The sequence below is a fragment of the Abramis brama genome (assembly GCF_963993115.1).
Source record: "Abramis brama genome assembly, chromosome: 21".
Lineage (NCBI taxonomy): Eukaryota > Metazoa > Chordata > Actinopteri > Cypriniformes > Leuciscidae > Abramis > Abramis brama.
The window spans coordinates 4,641,089-4,665,677 of NC_139983.1; the positions used below are offsets into that span (position 1 = coordinate 4,641,089).

The 24,589-nt window shown below is 39.9% G+C and overlaps 1 protein-coding gene across 2 annotated transcripts in view; it reads right to left on the bottom strand.

Annotated features, from left to right (window-relative positions):
* The window catches only part of paplna (papilin a, proteoglycan-like sulfated glycoprotein), a 55,584-nt gene that overhangs the window by 7,565 nt on the left and 23,430 nt on the right, over positions 1 to 24,589 (bottom strand). For both annotated transcript variants that reach the window (XM_084096964.1, XM_084096965.1), the window contains exons 11-20: positions 24,047 to 24,173; positions 17,125 to 17,329; positions 12,167 to 12,343; positions 10,834 to 10,984; positions 9,945 to 10,028; positions 9,069 to 9,234; positions 8,757 to 8,844; positions 5,740 to 5,860; positions 4,788 to 5,118; positions 1,304 to 1,462 (exon numbers count right to left, since the gene is read on the bottom strand). In XM_084096964.1, the coding sequence (XP_083953090.1) occupies positions 1,304 to 1,462; positions 4,788 to 5,118; positions 5,740 to 5,860; positions 8,757 to 8,844; positions 9,069 to 9,234; positions 9,945 to 10,028; positions 10,834 to 10,984; positions 12,167 to 12,343; positions 17,125 to 17,329; positions 24,047 to 24,173 (1,609 nt within the window). The remainder of the gene's footprint in view (positions 1 to 1,303; positions 1,463 to 4,787; positions 5,119 to 5,739; positions 5,861 to 8,756; positions 8,845 to 9,068; positions 9,235 to 9,944; positions 10,029 to 10,833; positions 10,985 to 12,166; positions 12,344 to 17,124; positions 17,330 to 24,046; positions 24,174 to 24,589) is intronic.

Below are 24,589 nucleotides of genomic sequence, written 5' to 3' on the forward strand. Positions count from 1 at the left end.
CTGGGATTTGGCCATGGTCTTGGAAGGCTTATCAGCAGCTCCCTTTGAGCCTATTGAAAAGGTTCCAGAAAAATGTCTGACTCTGAAAACTTTGTTTCCTCTTGCTATCACGTCTCTTAAGAGAATAGGAGACTTGCAAGCCTTGTCGGTATCCCTCTGTGTTTGGAGTTTGCACCAGGCATGGTGAAGGCCTTCCTTCACCCTAGACAAGGTTATGTTCCCAATGTCCCCACTAATGTGGCAAGATCTACTGTGTTGCAGGCATTCTGCAGGCTTGCCTTTCGGACGTCAGACTAGGAGAAGTTGAATCTGCTTTGCCCAGTCAGGACATTAGATGTGTATGTCCACAGGGTTCCCAGGTCCCAGATGTTTCTGTCTTAGTTGTGCTTGCTTGATTTCACACAAGACAGGCACTTGTCAGTACAGCGGAGTGGGTATAAATGTTCCCATAGCATCGTAAACTTCCTTGAAAGGGAACATCTCAGGTTATGACTGTGACCATGGTTCCCTGAAGAGGGAATGAGATACTGCGTCACCCTGCCATACTTCCGACGTGCCTGTGATTGCCTTGTTTCGTCCTATCAGAAGCTTTCATTGTTTGGACTAGGTACACATGTGATTTCACATGTGCCTCAAGAGTCAAGACGCAATCACGCAGAGGCGTTCCCATAGCACCATAAACTTCCAACACAGCGTCTCGTTCCCTTTTCAGGGAACCATGATTACAAGTTGTAACCTAAAAAATTTTCCAAACAAAACCTCAGCGCATACGCAGGGCTCATTTGCCCTGAAAGTAACCTCGATAATATTAGTATCTCAGCGGTACTTAAAGTAAATATCTTAGATCAAACGGGTTCGGCTGACAAAAAAATTGGGGAGTTCAAGTTTGGGAAGCAATGGCAATAAACGGCCAAGGTCTTCCAGGTTTTAAATATTTTTTGTCCAGATTTTCAGAAACAATAGTGAAGGTCACTGGATATGATGAAGACATAGTATTTCACAGCTATATATCAAAATATAATAATGTAATCAATAAAAAAGTAACTGTGATCTGATTAGGCATTTTAAAAACTAATATAATCTGGTTACAATTACTTAATTTTTGGGACCTGATTATGTAATCCAGATTACATGTAATTAATTACTACACAGCACTGTATATGACATATGCAAAAAGGTTCTATTTAAGCAGAAATTATCTTAAATGATTGCACAATACTTTCATGTTTAACAGGTTATTTAATTTTTTATAGTGATAAAGTGTTTATAAGCTGCTTAAATATCAAATGATGCAGGTACTCACCTGGCGAGGTCAACTAGGACACCGTCGCGTCTCCACTCGACAACCACAGTGGAGGAGGGCCGTGGGGTCACCCTGCAGGGCAATACTACCTGCTGACCAACCAGCCCCTCCACCGTGGAGGGATCCGTCTTGTCTATACTCACACCTACAGCTGTCCAACTGAAGTAAATGAGTACAGAGAGCAAGAGGAAATAGACACAGGTACAGAAACAGAGAATGGAGGGAACAGAGACAGAAGGGATGGGGTAGAGACAGATAGACATGCAGAAAGAAAGAAAAAAAGAAACAAAAAGAAAGAAAGAAAGTAAGAAAGAAAGAAAGAAAGAAAGAAGAGAACATATGACTTTATGCTGTACTATTGGGAACAGCAAAGCATTTGTTGCAGTCACCACAGCAAGCATAAAGATCAGCCATGACCGGGCTACAGCTGGAATACAGGATCCCAAAAGAACAACACCAGCCCAACATGCTGACAATTCAATCAAACGAGACCAAAGAAAGAGGCTGGAGAACTCAAACAGTTTCCAACCTATACAGACGGAAAGGATCAAAACCTAAAAGTTAACCATTCACCCCATTCACACAGATCTGCGAAAACTATTAAAAACGCTGAATTCTGCTGCCCGGCCAGTAGTTGGCAATGTCACTTTGTAAAGAAACACTAAGTGCCTATAGACTGAACACATAATACACATATGCATGAAGTCACTGTTTTCAATAATTCATGTTTTTGTAGTTTACATGGTATAATTACTGGTATAATTTTCAAAAACATGCCCTTTGAAACCCGTTTCAAAAGTTTGCGTTTTCAGGCCCCCAAAACACCATTGTTATGTAAATGAACGGCCAAAATTCATTAAAAAAAAATCAGTTTTTAGTTGAAAACAGTGTTGTGTAAATGGCCCCTAAATCTTCTGTCCTTACTCTCAGTTAGGCGCAGTAAAAACGTTTCAGTTATGCAGAGAAAGCGACAGCAAAATTATTATTTTTTTGTGGCAAAACAGTTCAATATTGCATTTTCGTGCCTTGTTTCATTTATACTGCTTATTGTTGTATGTTTTTAAAAAAATGCATAAAAATACAAACAGACGAGAAAATTAAGGTTTTAAAAGCCGGGGTAAGGTCTTTAGTAAGTTGCATCAAGTTTTAGACTCTCAGGATAAGATGGTCAGAAACAACAAAATTACTTCCTCACAGTCATTGTTTGAACCATTTGACTACAGCCTTTGTGAAATAAAATCAATGGTGTTGCCTTGCGGAAGTGCTCTTCATGGACGTAAACATGACGTCTAGAATTACTTGTAACATGGAAGAAATGTACTTTATTACTTGATGCTTTATTATATTTAGGACTTGGTTTTAGCATTAGGATGGGGAAATAAATAAAATGCAGTCAACAGTTCAACATGTATTGTTGGCCCTGGAACATTCAGAGGAAATTATTTGGTTGATGAGCAAGATGATCAGGCCCCAACGTCACCCCTAAATCTGATTGGTTGATTGGAATTTTGTTCCAGGACCAACAAGGATGTTGATCCATGAACACTTGGCGAAATCACAGCAAGCATAAAGGCCCCAATATACTTGCAACTTGCATGACGTAATTTCGAACAAAATCAGGCCAAAATGAAGTTCGTTTTGAGTTTGTTTCAGGAGTTCAAAATAGCTTGCCAATGGGAACTCTCTGGAAAAGTTCACTCTGGCTGGTAAACACATAATAGGTGGGTGTGGCTCTGAGACTCCGCCTTCTTTGAGGTGTAAATCTTCTCCAGTTAATTTCTTCTGTTCAGTCCGTCAAGGTCAGATGCAAGTAAAAACATGAGCACACTGGAGAGCTGTTTTATAGTAGAAAAATAAGTTGTAATACTAATTAAAAACAACACTGATTTTATACTGTAAAGCTGCTGCTTTAAAGCAGTCTATTATATAAAGTGCCCTGTAATAAACGTGATGTGACTTTACTGGAGAGCTGAATTGCAGAGCTGGTGCAAACAAATCCACATCGCTATGATCAGATGCTTTCTTAACTGCTGTTTTCTCACCAATGTCATTTTTGTTTGTTTATTTTGTAATTTTGAGAGGAAAGTGTGCAGTAGGTATTTCAAGCTTTTTACCCCTAAGCAAAGAACCAAAAAGAACTCCATCGTGAGTATATCAGGGCCTTAAAGGTGAGGTGTTCTACTCTACAACATTCTGTTTCACACATTTACAGTCTACTTGTATCAACACACAGCTAATTTGTAAGGGCAGGATTTGGGAGAGACACAGAGAGATAGTCAAGGATGACTGGGACCCCACAGCAGATTTTATTAATCACACTAATGAAATCATGTACCACACACAGACCTGGGGATGGGAAGGGGAGGTAAACTAAAAGTAACTAAACAAAACTAAAAGCATCAGAGAAAGGAGGTTAACAGTCTGAGTCAGGGCAAATAAACCAGTCCCGAAAGCACAGCATTGTCCAACACATCACAGTGAGGGCTGTCAACTTCTATTGGGAGAGCGTATGTTGATGCAGTAGATTAGTATGATTAAGAAGCGTGAGGCAAGTCATAATACATCAAATGGCATTACACTGCATTAGAATTGCCAAACAAATGTGTTTTAGATAATGTTATGAGTGTGTACATAGGGTCCAAAATTAACTCTGGTAATAAAAACTTTCTAGTTGGCCAGTAACTTTTTAGGAACTTAACATCACACCTGGTTAAAGTCGAACTTTATGAATGATAGTATAATACTCGCTGGTTGCGAGTGATTCCAATCAAAGACATACAAATATTGAAGTTTAATTGTCATACATTTATCTAGGATGCTTCAAGTTTTTCTTTATCTCCACTACTCCAAATGATGCCACATATATGGAATATTCCTCACATTAAGCCACCAAATAAAAAAATATGCCTTTTTACTAATAGACCAATCTAGCTTGTATATCAGGGATGGGCAACTTCGGTCCTGGAGGGCCACTGTCCTACAGAGTTTAGCTCCAACCCTGGAAAAATCACCTGCCTGTAATTTTCTAGTAATCCTGAGGACCTTGATTAGCTTGTTCAGGTGTGTTTGATTAGGGTTGAAGCTAAACTCTGTAGGACAGTGGCCCTCCAGGACCGAAGTTGCCCATCCCTGCTGTATATGATGGTGCGTGTGATACAATTGAGGACAAAAGTCTATTTTTTATTAAAAATACAGCTTCATGACCATCAAGAATATTTACGATATTCTCACTCACCACTGGCAGATTGAAGTTAATTTTGGATCCTGTGTGTACATATGCTGAACTGCTGTTAGTGAAGCAATGCTCACTAAAAAAGCATATGCATTTATCACGCCTATGTAAGTCTCTGTGCATGTCCTGCGGGCTCCTCTCTTGGCTCATCAGCAGGGCGTGAAGGGCAGACAGCAAAAGAGAACTTGCAGGGGCTTGGGATTGGGCTTGGGAGAGGAGTAGAGTGATCCAGGGCAAGTTGGATAATCTTACCTGGCAGCGGGGCTGCTCTGCTGCATGGCACTGTGGGCCAGTCGGTGAGCCCGGTGCCCATGGGTCGCACCGCTAGAACTGAGATTGATACGTGCAGGGAAGCGACGTCCACTGTGCTGCAAGACATGCGCCTGGTCCCGCTGGCTTAGCTCCGATCTCAGGCACATCTTCTGGCATTCCTCCTCCGAAGCGAAGTTGTTGCTGTTGCCATGGCAGCCACCATACCAGAAGTGCATGCATTGTGAGGCAGAGCGGTCATAGTAGTAACGGGAAGTCCACTGATCGCATGGCCCAACCATATGGGGTAGGTCACAAGACAGAGAACGCTGTGCTGAGGGGCAGAGGGGTAAAAGACATATGCAATATGACAATAATCTGTTCTAAAAAAGTTTGATAGGTCAGTAACTTTTCTCAAACACCAGTGTTGAGGTCCAACCAGGTCATTCAAGTCCAAGTCAGGACCAAGACCAGAAGAGTTCCTTGGCTTTGAGTATTTCAATGTCTTGGTCTTGCTCATATTTTTATGGTGTTGGTCTTGGACTTTCCTTTGTTCTGGTCTTGATCTTGCCTCAGACTCAACTGAGCTGGTCTTGACTTCAACCACTGGCGTAACTTTATTTTAAAAAGTGGGTGGGACAGGAGTGTGTGTGTGTGTGGGGGGGGGGGGGTATCAATAGTACATCGAGTTTAATTTATCGACATAGAACTCATGTTTAATGTGATAGTTTCATCCTTACATCTATTGTAACCCAATATATTGTTAGTACCGAGAGCCTTTGAAAATTGAAAAAAATACATAGATCCTCATTTAATGTCCGTGTGTCCTAAAAGTCTGGTGGTAGAATTTTTGTTCTAAGGTTCTTGGTTCTAATCCGCCCTTGTATATTTTTTTAAATTAATTACAATTTTAAAATGAAAGAGAGATGATTACTTTGTCTATATTGTGACTTACTATTGGTGGGGGTGTTCAAGCACCCCTCCCCATGAGTACCACCAGCTGCCGTCACACCATCATAGCAGCAACCATAGGTGGATGTATGGCAGTCTGTGGGTGCAGATGGTATGGTATCTGACTTTGTAGATAAAATACAAGAAACAAAAGAAACAGACAGACAAAGACAGGGCAAGACATTAGGGAATATCTTTCAGAGGGTATGTGTCCAAATTCAAATTCAAATGTAAACAGCATATCATAAAGTCTGAATAATAAATGTAACCCGGTAACAAAAGTAACTCACAGTTCCACAAAAATGGTTTCCAAGCAATAGATCCATAAAGTAGTGCCAATTCACTTTCCCAAAATAATCTTTAATAAAGAAAGAAAGCTCTTAGATCTTAGAAACTCTACACTACGCAATCTAAGAGCAAGACTGTCAAGTCAACATGATCTACTTCCTCAAAATCCCCAAACAGTGGACAGCCTCCAGAATATGTACAAAAAATATTTACTAACAAAAATAATTACAGCCAGGGAGTGCAAGACCTCGAGGAACATAGGTAGGAAACTAAGCTCACTCACAGACTGCTGGACATTAAAAATCAGTAGGCCAATCTATTCATGAACTTAAAGGGTCAAAAATAATGTGGTGAGAACATATTTGAAACCAACTTAAGGGGTAGGTTTTTTGGTTTGGTGCTGATCTGTTTGGCATACAGGCAATCTGCTTGCTTTCTTTAAAGCCACTGTCTGCCAGCCAACTTCTCTTCCAAAGGCGTATGTCATCCCCCTGCTCATGGGCCATGTCCATCTGGGAGGTCATGTTCCCTTGCTGCACTGCCTCCAAAGTGTTCTCTGGGGGTTTGATCTCAGTAGTTCGGTGGCATATTATTTAGTTTCACTCCAAATGGGAGAGTGTACAGTTTTGCATTACTCCACTGAATTTACACCTTGATGGTTTTCTGATGGCAGATCATTGGGACCACTTCCTGTATGGGCCTGCAGGGGATATTCCGGAAAAGGTTTACCCATGACCTTTCAATGCAATATGATGATCTGGAGCAGGGGTTTCCAATCCTGCTTCTGAAAGGCCACCTTCCTGCAGAATTTACTTCCAACACACCTGCCTTGAAGTGTGTAGTGACTCTGATTCACTGGGCCCCTATTGTCAAGGTCCTCAGTCCATTGCTCAGGCTCCAACTCTCCCTCCATAGAGTCCAACCCATGAGTCTCGTGTTGAATGTGTCTCTCACTGGGAGAGAGATGTTGGGAAGCATAGACATGGATGCACCTTACTATTGTCTGGAGAATGCTGGGATAACAACGTCATAAAAATGTGTATATCAGAAACAGGATTGTGTGTCATTTCGTTCGTATATTTTACAGCATTTATTATTTTGTGAAATTAGTTTTTTTTTTTATAAACCTCTAAAGTCTGTTTATTCACCAGACCTGTTCTGTTTTACTGTTCCTTGATTTTGTCTGATATGCAATGGTGATTGTGGTTTTTCTGTTGCAGCTCCTAGACTGTGAAACGGGTTGCCATTGAAGATTGTGTAATGCTGGCACTGAGCTGTCTGGACTCGGAGAGGGCTATTCTCTGAGAAAACAAAGGACTTTTCTGGAAATTAACATTTTAACTCTCTCTAGCAAAATTAGCATTCTCAGCCGAGACGTAATCACACTGAGTAGATCACACCTCAGTATTGTCTTATCTGCATTTCTTTCCCTTCAATCTCTCTTACCTCTCTTTTTTCCACATACTGAGATCACCCTGATCAACTGAAACTCACCCAAAAATCTATATGGTTTAATGTGAACAATTACCATATAGCACTATACATGTTTGGTATCATTTGAAGTGTCTCAGTGCACGTGGTACACTGGTCTTATCCCCATATTAGTAACCCAAATGGTACTCAAGGTTTTAAAAGTTTAGATCTACTTTGCTTACTGTGAAGGATGAGCCCTTTTCCAAGGTCTATCATGCTAATTACCTTCTGTACTCAGTAAGGTGTAATCTACCCAGGTCTGGGACCTTGATAAATGTTAATTAGTTAATTCCCTCATTTGGAGGATGTTTTGTTTTGTCTTTGTCTGAGTATTTAAAGAAATGTTGCAAAAGGCTCAGCGCGATTCTGTAGTGACTTATTGTGACTTACTTTAAAATTATTAACTTTAGTAGATTACGTTACGTCAAGAGTTAAATAGAATAATCAAATGTCTAAATAAATGGTTATATACAGTAAGTAAGGGATAATGCACATCCAGCCGGTTGTTATCTCAAAATAAACCCTGACAGGGTGATCAGGACTGTCTTGTCTGGGAATAACATACCGCTAGATGGCGCGATTAACCAATCAGAATCAAATATTCCACAGAAACCGTGTAATAAATGGCCAAAAATCAATTAGCGTTTCAACGTAAATTTGAGTTTGTGATCAGATCAAAGTTTAATGGGAATAAAATTACTTTGAAATTTCTTTCAAAAGACAGAATGCACAGGCAACTTTCAGCCACACCATTGGAGACGGTCGTTGGGCCAATTGAGGACCTTACAATTGAATCTGCTGACTCAGTTGATGTTTTTAAAAGCAGTCTTAAGACATTTATTAACATTTAAATAAGTTTTATGTTGGGTATACTGATTTGGCTGGTTGTTTTTAGTTTGGTCTTTTATGTAATGTTTTGTGTAATTGTTTCCTTTGCTATAAACAGCACTTTGGTTTACCTTGTGGTTTTGAAAGTGCTTTATAAATAAAGTTTGAGTTTGAGTTAATTTCACAAAGAGCAGGCAAGTGAGTTAGGACTGCACTCTGTGAGAGCCGAGCCGAATACGTTACCTCTACCATCATCCACCACTGACTATTGAGGACACATAATGCTAACTGTAATGAAAACTGAAGGAGCTTCTTAGTACACTTGCTAAATGGAAACAAAATGGAACAGGCAAAAACTGGACAGGAACAGCAGCTGGAACACTGTTCTGGATCATTCCAGCCAAATGTGATACCAGCAAATGGAATACTCACTGCTGGAGACCAGTGTGGCCAGGAATCTGGACAGCCCCCCTTGTCAGGGCCTTGGGCAATGGTCACACCATCATGACAACAGCCGTACCTGAAAGAAGTGTTGATATGCATTTGCATTACATTTCTGGTAAAACACATAGTTGTAAGATACTAAAGTCACATTATTCCATGTAGGACAATAAGCATTGTGCCACAAATATTGTATTGTATAGGATTGGGATTATATTGAGAAACCAGCAGATTGTTTTGCTTCAGACATATAAATGTTTCTCAATTAGTGTCTGTAATAAACTCATCCGAGTCCATTTGTACCTGCTCCATGTGCAGGATGCTACGCCTTGGTCCTGGGGACAGCCTTGGCGCTGAGGTCCACTAGCTGGGGTACTTCCATCAGGACAGCAGCCATATTGAGTCTGGCTACAGTGAAGGGTGAGAGTTGTGCCATGAGGACTGTGGACTGGATTGTTTTGATGAGTTTCTGTTGTGTTGGATAATAAAAAATAACAAGGACCTTATTAAATATTTCCTGCAGACAAAGAGCTTCTTCATAAAAACAGAAAGTGTCTGATAAAATGTATGGGTCACTTGAATGTCATCTTTTAAACACCTTATTACAGGATCCTAAACAAATTTGATCAGATTTGTCAAATGGAGAGAAGAAAAGTTTATACTTTGTAGTAATTGTGATGGTGGGAAAACCTATTGAGATTATTAACATTTAATTGTTTGTTTTTTTGCGTGTGTTCATAATTTCTTTGTATGACATCCTAGCCAAAAATTATGTCTGCACAATCTGCTTACAAAATCTTTAACACATTTGTTATAAAATATTTTATAAAGTGTGAACATCAATTTTCCAAGGCTGGTCAACACTTTTGACCACTACTGTATGGCAGACTTTTATGAGGATTGCAAGCTTCCCTGGAGCAAGTTCCCAGGAGTCTAAGACCTAAGAGTCAGTCTTAGACTTTGGTGAAAGTTGCTTTTAGCTGCTTTATAAATAGCTCCTACTCTTAAACAAGTCCTACTTTTAACTAAGAATTTTTTGACACTTAGGTCAAAGCTTAATCCTATTCTCAAGAGCATTTTTGAGAAGTTTTATACGGCCCCAGATCAAGATCAGCCTTACAATGAGAAAAAAGCATGTCATGTATGGATGGAAAGATGCTAACTATTTCAGAAACAAACCTAGTGAGGGATCCTCAAGGACATACGGCAGGAAGCCCTGAATGGTGTTATCATAACCTGTCGGGTCCTGCATGCTGGGCACCTCTGCTCATACCAATATATGAGAGAGAGAGAGAGAGAGAGAGAGAGAGAGAGAGAGAGCGAAAGAGAGAGAGAGAGAGTCTTAATAAATAATCTGGATCAAACCCATTTAATCACTTTAGAGTTCTGTACATCTCTACACTAGTTGTCAAAAGTTAGGAATAAATACGATTTTTTAATGATTTTAAAAGAAGTCTCTTTTGCTGCATTTATTTGATCAAAAATATAGTAAAAACAGTAATATTGTGAAATGATTTAAAATAATTTAAAATAACTGCTATCTATTTTAATATATTTTAAAATGTAATTTACTCCTGTGATGCAAAGCTAAATTTTCAACACCATTAACTCCAGTGTCAGTGTCACATGGTCTTTCAGAAATAATTCTGTGAGAAACATAAAACTCTAAATAAGTCAGTAAACATTTTTTGAGATGATCATGCATCATGTGTTAGATGGTTATGCAGTAATTTACCTACTTATGTACCCAGAAGTGAGTTAAACCTGACAAAATCTTCAAAAACATCCTTTTGGGGATGCCCTCATTTGTAAAAACAGGTTTGTTTGTTTGTTTGTTTTAAGTTTTCTTTTCTTAAATTGTAAAAATGCAGAAAGTTTTCTGTTAGGGTTAGGTTATAGTATTTATAACTACCTGTATATATAAAACAATAGAAGTCTATGCAATGTCCCCATTTAGATAGTTAAGTAAATATGTGTCTGTTATCATGAGTGGAGATCTTGGGAGCATATAAAAGGTCAAAAATGAATGTGCTGAGGGGCATATGGGATATGGGGAGGTGTTGTGTACCCTGAGGCCTGTAACAAGGCTGAGCGTTGCAGCTTTCAACGGTGGGAGGTTTGGGTTTGGCCTGGCACTCCTCTACCCTGTACAGGTTTCTCTGTCTGTCTGAACAGATCACCTGCCGTTCCCGCAGCCCCGAGCCACAGCTTTTAGAGCACTTGAGAGAGAGAGAGAAAGAGAGAGAGAGAGAGAGAGAGAGAGAGAGAGAGAGAGAGAGAGCAGGTTAGGTTATGCCATATATAATTAAGAGGAAGGGTGCATGCATTTCCAAAGGTTTGTCTTTACTTAAAGGCACAATATGTAGTTTTTCACCGCTAAAGGTCGCCTATTCAAAACAAAGGTAGAGTTTGACGAGATTGAGCGCGGAATAATGGGAGTTGTTGTCTTCACCTCACAGCCGGTGGAAAAGAATCCGACGGGACTCAGGCAGAAACAATATTCATGGATGAGATTATTAACGTCACTGTGGTATGAAGCAGAGCAGGGCCGAGTGCTGTGGGAGTGGAACGAGGCCACAGGAGCGATTGCTAATGAGAGACGAGCGAGACACACGGCTCGAGAGCAGTGGAGCTTTTATTATGTCGCAGACACCTCTTCAGATTCTTCCGGTCAAGCGTGAGTTGGGTAACGCAGCGCTGTTTTATCATTTACATTTGTATGTTTAAAATGATGTTATAACGTTGCTCTGTGCGTTTGCTCGGCGACTGCTATGAGACACTTGTTGCACACTGCAGTAAAGCTAGATCGATATTACAATATCATATTAATAAATGCTGGATGACTTGTGTTGCTAAATGGCATGCAATTCATTTTAAAACATATTGTATGACAGAGATAATGCTGCATTACTGTTACTAAAAATAAAGCTGTGTCTGATTATGTTATGTTAGCCACTTGACAAAATAGTGTTTTTCTCTGAGGCACGGTAAAAACACGGTACTTGCGGAAAATCAAGAAAACAAGCAATTCAAACAATAAGACTAACTGTGTTGAGCTGTATAACAATCAGTTTTCTGTTGATGAATGTATACAAACAGTTGTTCCCTTGTCTAATAAAACATATAATATATTAAATTGTCTTTGTTTTTTCCATGGTTTCTGCAAAATATAACCGGAAATCAAGGGTAACGCGCGTATAATGTCATTGAAAGGCGACGCAATGGCGGCCCGTGTACTGATTAAAATTGCGTATTTCTCTGGATTTAAACATTATTGGAAACATCTGGGATAATGTAAGTACACAAGTCAACAAAATAAATACCAGTGTTCTAGTGGTTTTTGGATATTTGAATCCAAAAATCTTACATATTGTGCCTTTAAGGAGTGGATTATTGCTCACCAGTCCCCAGTCTCCTATATGCCAGCCAATGGGGCTCCTGCAGACGGGCATCTCACAGTCCTGTGTCCCGGCTGGCTTTGGTTGAGTCCCGCATGCATAATCTTCCAGAGAAGCTCCGTCTGAACCCACACACACTACATCTCGCATCTGTTTCCCAGAGCCGCATGTCACAGAACACTACAAAAACATCAACATCTTTGAATTTGAAGCAATGGCAAACTAGCAATGTTTTTTAAAATTAAACCTGCTTAAGAACCATTAAGATGTTTTGTCACATTGTGACATTCATTTTAATGACAACTGAGCACATTTTCTTTACAATTGTTTTACCTTTACAATAACGTCCCATTAGTTAATGCATTACCTAATATTAACTATTAATGAGTACTACATTTGTTACAGTATTTAGTAATCTTTGTTAATGTTAGTTAATAAAAATACAACTGTTCATTTTTAGGTCATGTCAGCTAAGGTCCATTAAATAATATGAACAGATAAAACTTTTGATTTTAATACTGTATTAGTAAATGCTGAAATTAACATTAACTGAGATTAATAAATGTTGTAGATATGTTTTCATTGTTAGTTCACGTTAACTAATGTAGTTACTTAATGTTTTACTTTCAAGTTATTGGAAATTCTGGCAACACTTTATTTTTCAGTGTCCTTGTTACATATGTTACATACGGAAGCCTTAATTATTTTTTCTTTCTTGTTTTCTCGTGATCACGACTTAATTTTTTTGTGATCACAACATAACAAAAGTTGTTCTTTTTACTATGACTGTTTGATTCTGAAACACTGCACCAGGAGTCTAGACTGGGTAAACCCAGCCTGATCTGCCGGTCGATTTGATTTGATTGAAGGACTATCCAATTGCGTACAGAGTCATTTGCACTATGCCCGTTGATCACGCCTCTTGTGCAGTAGAAAATACATAGCAGACTCCCCAGACTAATGTTCAATCTTAAAAGATTGAGCTTGATCTGGTGATAGCCAGACTACCAGGAGTTTACTGTTGCTATAGTTATGAACCCCAACTTTCACACACATCTGACCGACAGTTAAACCCATAGATACACTATATTGCCAAAAGTATTTGGGACACCCCTCCAAATCAATGAATTCAGGTGTTCCAATCACTTCCATGGCCACAGTTGTATAAAATCAAGCACCTAGACATGCAGACTGCTTCTACAAACATTTGTGAAAGTGGTGTAAAGCCACTGGACTCTAGAGCTGTGGAGACGTGTGGGGTTGTTTGGTGGAGGAGGGATTACGGCGTGGGATTGTTTGGTGGAGGGGGATTACGGTGTGGGGTTGTTTGGTGGAGGGGGTATTATGGTGTTTGGTGGAGGGGGGATTATGGTGTGGGGTTGTTTGGTGGAGGGGGGATTATGGTTTGGGGTTGTTTGGTGGAGGGGGATTACGGCGTGGGGTTGTTTGGTGGAGGGGGGATTACGGCGTGGGGTTGTTTGGTGGAGGGGGATTACGGTGTGGGGTTGTTTGGTGGAGGGGGTATTATGGTGTTTGGTGGAGGGGGGATTATGGTGTGGGGTTGTTTGGTGGAGGGGGGATTATGGTTTGGGGTTGTTTGGTGGAGGGGGATTACGGCGTGGGGTTGTTTGGTGGAGGGGGGATTATGGTGTGGGGTTGTTTGGTGGAGGGGGATTACGGTGTGGGGTTGTTTGGTGGAGGGGGGATTATGGTGTGGGGTTGTTTGGTGGAGGGGGATTACGGCGTGGGGTTGTTTGGTGGAGGGGGATTACGGCGTGGGGTTGTTTGGTGGAGGGGGATTACGGCGTGGGGTTGTTTGGTGGAGGGGGGATTATGGTTTGGGGTTGTTTGGTGGAGGGGGATTACGGCGTGGGGTTGTTTGGTGGAGGGGGATTACGGCGTGGGGTTGTTTGGTGGAGGGGGATTACGGTGTGGGGTTGTTTGGTGGAGGGGGGATTATGGCGTGGGGTTGTTTGGTGGAGGGGGATTACGGTGTGGGGTTGTTTGGTGGAGGGGGGATTATGGTGTTTGGTGGAGGGGGGATTATGGTGTGGGGTTGTTTGGTGGAGGGGGATTACGGTGTGGGGTTGTTTGGTGGAGGGGGGATTATGGTGTTTGGTGGAGGGGGGATTATGGTTTGGGGTTGTGTGGTGGAGGGGGGATTACGGCGTGGGGTTGTTTGGTGGAGGGGGATTACGGTGTGGGGTTGTTTGGTGGAGGGGGGATTACGGCGTGGGGTTGTTTGGTGGAGGGGGGATTACGGCGTGGGGTTGTTTGGTGGAGGGGGATTACGGTGTGGGGTTGTTTGGTGGAGGGGGGATTATGGTGTTTGGTGGAGGGGGGATTATGGTGTGGGGTTGTTTGGTGGAGGGGGATTACGGCGTGGGGTTGTTTGGTGGAGGGGGATTACGGCGTGGGGTTGTTTGGTGGAGGGGGATTACGGTGTGGGGTTGTTTGGTGGAGGGGGGATTATGGTGTTTGGTGGAGGGGGGATTATGGTGTGGGGTTGTTTGGTGGAGGGGGGATTATGGTTTGGGGTTGTGTGGTGGAGGGGGGATTACGGCGTGGGGTTGTTTGGTGGAGGGGGATTACGGTGTGGGGTTGTTTGGTGGAGGGGGGATTACGGCGTGGGGTTGTTTGGTGGAGGGGGATTACGGCGTGGGGTTGTTTGGTGGAGGGGGGATTATGGTGTGGGGTTGTTTGGTGGAGGGGGATTACGGCGTGGGGTTGTTTGGTGGAGGGGGGATTACGGCGTGGGGTTGTTTGGTGGAGGGGGATTACGGCGTGGGGTTGTTTGGTGGAGGGGGGATTACGGTGTGGGGTTGTTTGGTGGAGGGGGGATTATGGTGTTTGGTGGAGGGGGGATTATGGTGTGGGGTTGTTTGGTGGAGGGGGGATTATGGTTTGGGGTTGTGTGGTGGAGGGGGGATTATGGTTGTTTTTCAGAGGTTGGGCTTGGCCCCTTAGTTCCAGTGAAAGGAACTCCTAATGCTTCAGCATACCAAGACATTTTGGACAATTTCATGCTCCCAACTTTGTGGGAACGGTTTGGGGATGTTCCTGTTCCAACAAGACTGCGCACCAGTGCACAAATCAAGGTCCATAAAGACATGGAAGAGCGAGTTTGGTGTGGAGGAACTTGACTGCCCTGCACAGAGTCCTGACCCCAACCCCACAGAACAGCTTTGGGATGAATAAGAGCGGAGACTGAGAGCCAGTCCTTCTCGTCCAACATCAGTGCCTGACCTCACAAATGCACTTCTAGAAGAGTGTTCAAAAATTCCCATAAACACACTCCTAAACCTTGCGGAAAGCCTTCCCAGAAGAGTTGAAGCTATTATAGCAGCAAAGAGTGGGCCAACTCCATATTAAACCCTACGGATTAAGAATGGGATGTCATTAAAGTTCATGTGCATGTAAAGGCAGACATCCCAAAACTTTTGGCAATATAGTGTATATATGCATATGTTTAAATGGTCTAACAACAGAGCATTCAACAGCTCAAGCACAGACTGAGTGCCTTCAGAAGGATGCCAGATTTTTCCATAACTATTCTAAAATCTTTTAAAGCTGCTTGGATTCAACCCACTTTATTCATTAGTTTAAAATAAAATATATTACGTAATTTGTTTGTGATTTGTATTCATCATGTAGGATAGGCTGTGCCTTCTAGCCATGCTCTTCCATTAAAAAGAGGTGCAATACTCCAGATTTCCAAAAAACAAAACTTTAATCCAATTGATATAAGTAAAAGCTTGGGATGCTGTTTGAGAAGAGTGTTTATGTGTGTGTGTGTGTGTGTGTGTGTGTGTGTGTGGTTTCCTAGAAAATACAGGTTCTAACATTGTATAACATCACTGAATAAAATTATACACAATTTAATTTTACGGAATATATACAGTGACATCAACATTAGTTTTAATAAGCAAGTTGAGCATCACACCAAACGCTAAAGGGAAACTGTGATGAGTCATGCATATTGCAGAACATAATGATAACATACACTTTCAAGCAAAATAATCATATTGATTCAAGCATTTAATATTTATTAGTAAATAACTTGTCAGTAATGCACACAATCCTGCAAAAATTATAGCGAACACAAAAAGAAAGAAGTAAGGTTTTCACTCGCTCTGTCTCAAACGCGTAGCTTTCTGGGCCAATATGAACTAACACCATAAGGTGGATAATATATACCACAGCCCATCAATCATTCTCAGTTTTATACTTTGTCGAGATATCGAGAAAATATTAGGTCATGATCACGAGAAAATAACTTTTGTTATGAAGAGATCACGAGAAAATAACTTTTGTTATGTCGAGATCACGAGAAAACAAGAAAGAATAATAATAATCCATGGCCTTTTAGGGCTTCGGTAGTTACATGCACTTACTATAGTAATAACAGTAACCTATGAATAATTACATCCAACTAACCCAACCAAACCCTAATCCTAACCCTAATTACATACAAAGTACAAGCTGATAATTATGGAACCTTGTTTCCACCACAGAATAAAAAACAAAAAAAGGTAATTGCGACTTTTTATCTCCAGTTTTCGTGATATAAAGTCAGAATTGCATGCCATAGAGTCAGAATTGCATGATATAAAGTCGAAATTGCATGTTATAAAGTCAGAATTGTGAGGTATAAACTTACAATTGTGAGATAAGAAGTCGCAATTATGTTTTAAAATGTTTTATTCTGTGGCAGAAACAAGCTTCCATAGATAATTACTATTACTCAGTACTTAAATATATAATTACAGAATTTCTGTAACTCTGAATCATTTAGAATTTCTAAAGAATGTTTTTAATGATCAATAATACAATTTTTAATTTAATAATCTTAATTTTCTTAAAAAAGTAAAGTTTTTTTTTTTTATTTAGGTGTGAACTAAGACTAAGGCAGGTTTTGTGAGATTCAGTCAGACCGCAGCGTTACATGTAGTTGTGCATACCTGACTCCAGCCGGAGATGCTGTACTGAGCGCATTTCTGCGTGTTGCAGTTGTGTTGGCTGAGAGGTCTGGGAGCGTAAGCAGCGCACTGAGAATCCTCAACCACTCGCGCTCCTGCAGAGTCGTGAGACATACACTCCACTCTCCTCACCTGAAGACCCCCGCCACACGTCACCGGACACGGGCTCCACTCGCCAGCCGTCCAGCTGGCACACGGACACACACATCACCAAACAGCAAGCACAATCAGAGTGAGTTAGCATTTACTATGACAGAAGCTGCACACTTCAGCTTTGGGTCATTAACATGCATGGACTATTTGAATATTCTAGGTTGAATACAATTTAAGATCTATTAGCACACAAATATTTTTGACTCGTCTCTCAGTTGTTAAATGCAACTTACAGTAATGCACTTTCAATGGCAAGTGGGCCAAAGCATAATCCATCCTTTTGAGCTGGGAATGCTTTTCTAGCAGATGAACTTTTGATTATGTCTTACAGAAGTAATTGCAGGATAGTTTGCTCCATGTAAACAGCACTTTAACATTCCTCCCATGTGCCATTCTGGTAAACACAGACACCACTTGTTTCTTGTCTCACATTCTCATTGGTGCATTGTTCATTGCCAGTGTCTTGTTAAGTCATCAGTCTCTGTGTATATATAGCCCTCATGTTACCATTGTCTTTTGACTAGCTTTGTTTCGTGTCATCCTACTGTTGCTAAGTCTTATGAAGTCAAGCCATTGTTTTGTTCACTTTGCATTATTTTCAATAAACTGCACATGGGTTCATTTCAACTCGCCTTCAATGGAAGTTTGTGACAAAACCACTTAATTTAGATGTTATCATATTTAGTTGTTTTTTTCCTTGTTTTTTTAAGTACATATTTTGGTAACACTTTACAATAAGTTCTCATTAATGAAACTTACGATGGACAATACATTTGTTTTTATTAATTAACAGTATTTATTAATCTTTGTTAAATTTGGTAAATAAAAATACAGCTGTTCTTTGTTCATGCCAGCTCAGGTCCATTAAATATTAACAGATACAACTTTTGAATAACGCACAAGTAAATGTTGAGATTAACATGGTACATGTTACCCATATTACCCATATACCCATAAGACAGACAAGTCAAAATTATTTACTGTGGTAATCGATAGCATGCCACAAAAATTACATTTAACCTAGAATATTTAAGTTCAAGGACAAAAGCTGTTTTAATAGTTTACAAATAGGCCTTCACACCACTACACATACATTAAACAAACATAAAGATTTGTGCATTCTGGGAAATTAGAAGGAAAAGCAAGTGTTCTACAGAAACACTTTGCCTGTCAAAGTCAAGCAGGTGCTCCCAGAAACCTGAAGATGAGAGGAAAAATATGAAGACATGAGTCACGGGGGAAAAGCAGAAGCACATGTTCTCTGGCAGGTCGATCTGCTCAGGGACCACATCAGTTTCAGGGTTCTGTACATAAACATCACAGGAAAGTCCCAGAGGGCACCGCCATGACAAGCCAAAGGATCTGTTTGCTTTTAAAGACCAAATGCTGCTTTCTGCTTCACACGCACATATATTCAGATAAACAAGGCAAACTAAATCAAAAGAACACAGAAGACACCCAGATAGTGGACTCATCAACAAAACATCTACATAATACATGCAGGCCATGATTTACTAGGGTTGCATAAAAAAAATAAAAAAATAATGTCTTAGCTGATCTACTAAAGGGACTGTGTTATTCATTCATAATAATTTGTATGTGACAGCTTTTATCTCGCAACAGAATGGAGAATACATAGACATTCATTCAATACATTTAAATTTATGTGACACATTTTTCTGTTGTTTTATGCACACAAAATCCTAATTGAATTTAATACGTTGCTTTCATATTACAACAAAATACAGGATAAACCAGAAGCGGTAAAGCGTGAATACATGAACGTTTTCCATTTAGCACATATTTCTTTCCTGAAAATGTTAACTTCTCAACATTAACTGGTAATTTTACTTTTCAGTATAAATCTGTGGTGTGCAATGGCTTGAACATGTAAATAATATTACAGTTTCTTTGTGAAACCCCCCCACTCCGCAATCATTCTGAAATTGTTTGAAGAGTGTCATATGCATATAAACTGCAGAGCGCGGGCTCTCACTAAATAAGATGATAATATCATTTTAAATAGATATGTAAGGCTACTATACTGTAAAGGACAGTTATGTAAATAAATAGTATAATACATATACTATGTATAGTTAAATAGTGCATTTAACATATGTACATTTATAAATATTTGTAATATACACTATACCATTCAAAATTTGGGGTAGATTTTTTAATGTTTTGAAAGAAGTCTCTTATGCTCACCAAGGCTGAATTAATTTGATCAAAATACAGTAAAAACAATAATATTGTGAAATATTATGACAATTTAAAAATATTTATTTTCTATTTTAATATTTTAAAATGTAATTTATTCCAATTGTCATGTTGTAGCAGGCAAAGAGCAGGTACAGCATCAGATTTATTTAATCCAAACAAATAAGGTAATCCAAGAAGAATAGAGTAAAATCCAATAACAACGAAACAGAAAGCACATTGGCATAGACAATGACCAACAACTAAAGACTAACTCAAGAGGACTTAAATACACAAGGGTGATAAGATAATTGGCAACTAAACGAGACACAGGTGGATGTTAATTAGTAACCATGTAAGCAAACTAGTGACTGCAACAAAAGGATACAGGAACTACGACAAAGGAAAACAGGAACACACACACTAAGTCTGTAAACACATAACTGAAACTCAGGCTGAACGTTCCATTAATCCCCTCTCCCGAAAGGCGTGGAGGACTTCGGAGGAGGACAGGGAGGAGACAATGGAGTGAGGATCCAAGGGGGAGATGATGGAGGGAGAAGCCAGGGGGTGCTTCTCAATACTCAAATTGATGCTTCCTCATTTCCTCGCTCCTCCATCCTCCAGCCATCTTGAAGGACATCTCAATTCTCCAATTGCACTGCGAGGAACAAGGAGGCGAGGAACGAGGAGTGAGGAGCTTCCAGAGGAGCGATGAGCGAGGATGCACAGGTGTATCCTATGCCGAAGTCTTTCTTGTCGAGAAACCTGATGCACGTATAAATTCTCCTCGCCCTTTACATCATTACAATAATTTTAATTTATGCTTTACATTTGCAGTTTAAACCATATAACCATATATCACACATATATCAACGGGGCATCTTGCTTTCTCTTTATTATTTATTAATTTCCTAAATAACCAAACTTTAACAACATAAGCGCAGAGCCTTTGATCAAAGCTGATGACGCTTTGAAGTGACGCTTGAGTGATCAAGAATATTCCAATATACAAATAAGCTTTCCTTCGATTCCTCTGTCCTCATTTTCTTTCCTTGCAGCCTTCCCTCCCATCCTACAGGCAGTGGGGCTGAGACGCGAGGAAAGGAAGCGAGGAAAGGAAACAAGGATGCATAAATAAGAAATGAGAAGCACCCAGGGAGTGCATGATGAAGGGAGGAACTAGGGAGTGACCCGAGGAGCCAATGGAGGGAGAAGCCAGGGAGTAGATGATGAAGGGAGGAACCGTGGAGTGACCCAGATCAGAGCTATTAGGACGAAGACCCATGGCAGAACCAATGGAGGGAGAAGCCAGGGTGGAGCCAGGAGCCTGACTGACTGAGGTGGAGCTGGAAGGGGTGGAGACCCAGGTGGTGAAGAGAAGACAAAGACCCAAGGTGACACCGTAGGCCTGGAGGGAGTGAGGACAATAGCAGAACCGGAGGGCAGGAGATTTGAGGCAAAGCCAGAGGGACGAGGGAGCCCGGTGGAGCCCAAAGGGATGATGGACCACAGTGGAGCCAAGGTGGAGCCGATGGGATGGAGGGCCGAGGTGGAGTCCAGGGCTCAGACGCTCGAGGTGAAGCCAGGGGATCGACAGGGCAGAGTTGGAGACATGGAAGCCCGAGGCGGATCCGAGCAGCTGGGCGGTGCCACTGAAGGAGGAGCCGAAGGGCTGAAGGGAGCCAGCGGAGGGAGAGCCGAGGAGCTGAATGGCGTTCTCAGAGAAGCAGAGAGTTGGAGGTAGGGCAGGACCAGTGGTCGACGGAGGAAACATGAGGTTGGGTGGAACCAGTGTCGAGGATGGAGACTTGAGGATGGGGGGACCAGCCGCGATGAGGGAGACTTGAGGATGGGTGGGTTCAGTGGAGGAGGGAGGGCTTGGGATATGTCAGGGACTAGCGAGTCATCTAATCCTGATGGGACCAGCATCCATCCATTGTTCGCAAATGCATTTTAACATTTTATTGTTATATCCCTATCTGTAAATGTTAGAAAGTCCCGCGAGTATTTCCATTTTGCATATTCTGAAAACAAGCATCTTGTTAAACGTCACATATTTTAGTTAACGAGCACCGATGGGTGCATGCGCGTCAAACAGAGCGCAGTAGAATAAAAGCACAATAATTCTGATTAAAATACACATTTTGCTAAAAAAAATTATTGTTAGAAATTAAAGTGTAGGTTCAAAATTCTACATGTAACACAAGTAATCATATTTATGTGAGCAGTAACAGTAATGGCACTATTGTTGGAATATTAATGTAATAAAATTACTGTTCAGAAGAGTGAATGTTTGTGTTCTTCAAACCTCACAGAAACTACATTTTGTGCTTTTGTTGTTGTTTATTATCATTTAAATGTAGTCGTTTTAATTTCTGCTTTAAAATAGTAAGACATCAGTTGTTTTTAGATTGAGAATGTAATGTTTTAACCCTTTTTTTGCTTATAATGTAGGCCTCCAGCATAGCATACATTCACTATATTTGTTTTCATAGGCTTTGTATTACACGTTGGAGGACAGCATTGGGAAGTATGTGGAATAACATTGTTTAAAATATTAGATTAAAATTATTTTTTATGATCTTTCAGAAATCATTTCAATTTGCTGCTCAAGAAACGTTTCTTATCAATGTTAAAAACAGTTGTGTAGCTTTATATTTTTGTGGAAACTGTGATGCATATTTATTTTTCAGGACTCTTAGAAATAGAATAGAAAAGAGCAGAATTGTTTTTAGTAGAAATATTTTGTGACAATGTAAATAATATATAAAATATATAAATAAATATATATATATATATATATATATATATATATATATATATATATAAAATATATAAATAAAATAAATAAAATAAATAAAATAAATAAAATAAAATATATATTTTTCAAAATATAAATAATAAATAATATATATATATATATATTTATAAAAACATATTGACCCCAATCTTTTGAATATTAATGTAAGCCTAAAAATAAATAAATAAAGTATGGCATTTAGTGATGGTCGTGGCTGGTATTTGGTACACATCGCCTCTTTTAACGGATTCATCCAACCTATTTGCATGAATCATCAACTAAGTGCACTAATTATTACTCTCTGATCTAAGTAAATCAGGGCCATCATGTATATAAAATCTATATATAGAAAACAGATCTACAATGCCCACAAAATCGACACTGAAACAGACAATACCCTTCCTAGAACACAGACAGCAGCTCAGATCAGAGCTCCACAGTTCACGCGAACATCAGGAGTCAGTGGGATATTAACTGATGTGAAACTACCGCAGTGTCTATAAAGCAACAGAGAAAACCCTCCTCTGACATACGAGGGAGGATCAAAGAGACGTGAAGCTCTGAGCTGAACAGTTGCCCAAGGCCTTGGTTCATCTTCACATGTGAAGGAACAAAAGCTTGCAAGACTAACAAATAACAATCACACTAAAAACAGGTGCAAACTGAACTCAAACACAGATTAATGATGTGAACAATCTCTTAGATGTGTCAGCCAGGGTTATTATAGTTATCTAAAAAAAAAAAAAAATGTATTAAAAGAATCCCCTAAAAAACACTTTAGTTACTCGAAATAAAGTAAACGTTAATTTAAATAAAATACAATGTAAAAGACATTTCTCATTTTCATTTAGTTTAACTTGACGTACCAAAAGACTAATGAATAAAAATGCATAAAAACTATATAAATATTTTTAAAAAGCAATAACTAATAAAAATGACAAAAACAACAAAATGACAAAAACTTAAAATACAAAAATAAAAACTAACCGAAAATATATATAAAAAACTATAATGCAGTGTAAAAACTGGTGACCTGCAATTGATACCTTAAAGAGCTGTGTTTTACTTGATTTAACCCTTAAAAAAATTATTTTGCTGGTATAAATTAATGCATTTAGGTTGATATTTTAAAAGCGATGTTATTGATGTTATAATTTTTTTCATTGTAGTGTCTCAATGATACTAAAATAACACTGCTGCCAGCAATCCTTTTTACTTTCCAGCTGTCATTTTCAAAAGCCTTAGAGGTCTTAAAAGACATACATCAGTGTTATACTGGGGATGGGGTTTTGATATACGTACAAGGAGAGGATGGGAAAACAGTTACACACTTAAAATTCTTTAGAAAATCTCATAATGTAGCCCAGAGTTTGTGACCCGGGCACATGAAACACTGAGATTCCTGAGAGATTGCATAGACTGGACACAAATGTGTGTTTGAGATCAAGCGCTGCAGTATATCAGCCTCTGAAGGCTGTTACCTGAACACTTGTACATAGACTCGTGGTGGTTCCATGGGCCTCCACAAGCGTGGCTCGTACACATACGCCATCCTTACAGAACAGGAACAGTACAGCCAAAGCTGTGAGACCCAATGGTTCTCCACAAGTCAGACAGCAGCCGCACAATTTTAACTCATTTGTGGGCAGGAATCAGTTTCTGATATTCAATAAAAACTGTACAGTGTTAAAGCACAAAACACATCTACATTACAGTTGGCTTTGAGCTGAATGTGACGTGTTGATGTACCTGCGGGTTTGCGGGCACTGCTGTTCATTGCATGTGCGGTTACTGAGGGGTCGAGGGAGGGAGGCACACAGGTAATCAGAGTAGGCTTCATTATCAATGGTACAGAAGACCAGACGGGACTGGTAACCTAAAATATATGGGAGAAAAATATGTCAAATTGCAGAAGTGTAGAAATCCTCTCTAATACAAATACACCAACCATGAATAAACGCATTACAAACATGCAAAGAACACTCAATCTTAACAACTTCATGTGAGACATAATATTATTAACCCTTCTCAACAGGGGGCTTCAGCAAGACGGCTTAAAATTATTTAAAATAAGAAGGGGGGAAAAACAAGCATTAAAATAAGCTAAAACAGCTAAATATACAGTGAAGAAAATAAGTATTTGAACACCCTGCTATTTTGCAAGTTCTCCCACTTGGAAATCATGGAGGGGTCTTAAATTGTCATCGTAGGTGCATGTCCACTGTGAGAGACATAATCTAAAAAAAAAAAATCCAGAAATCACAATATATGATTTTTTAACTATTTATTTGT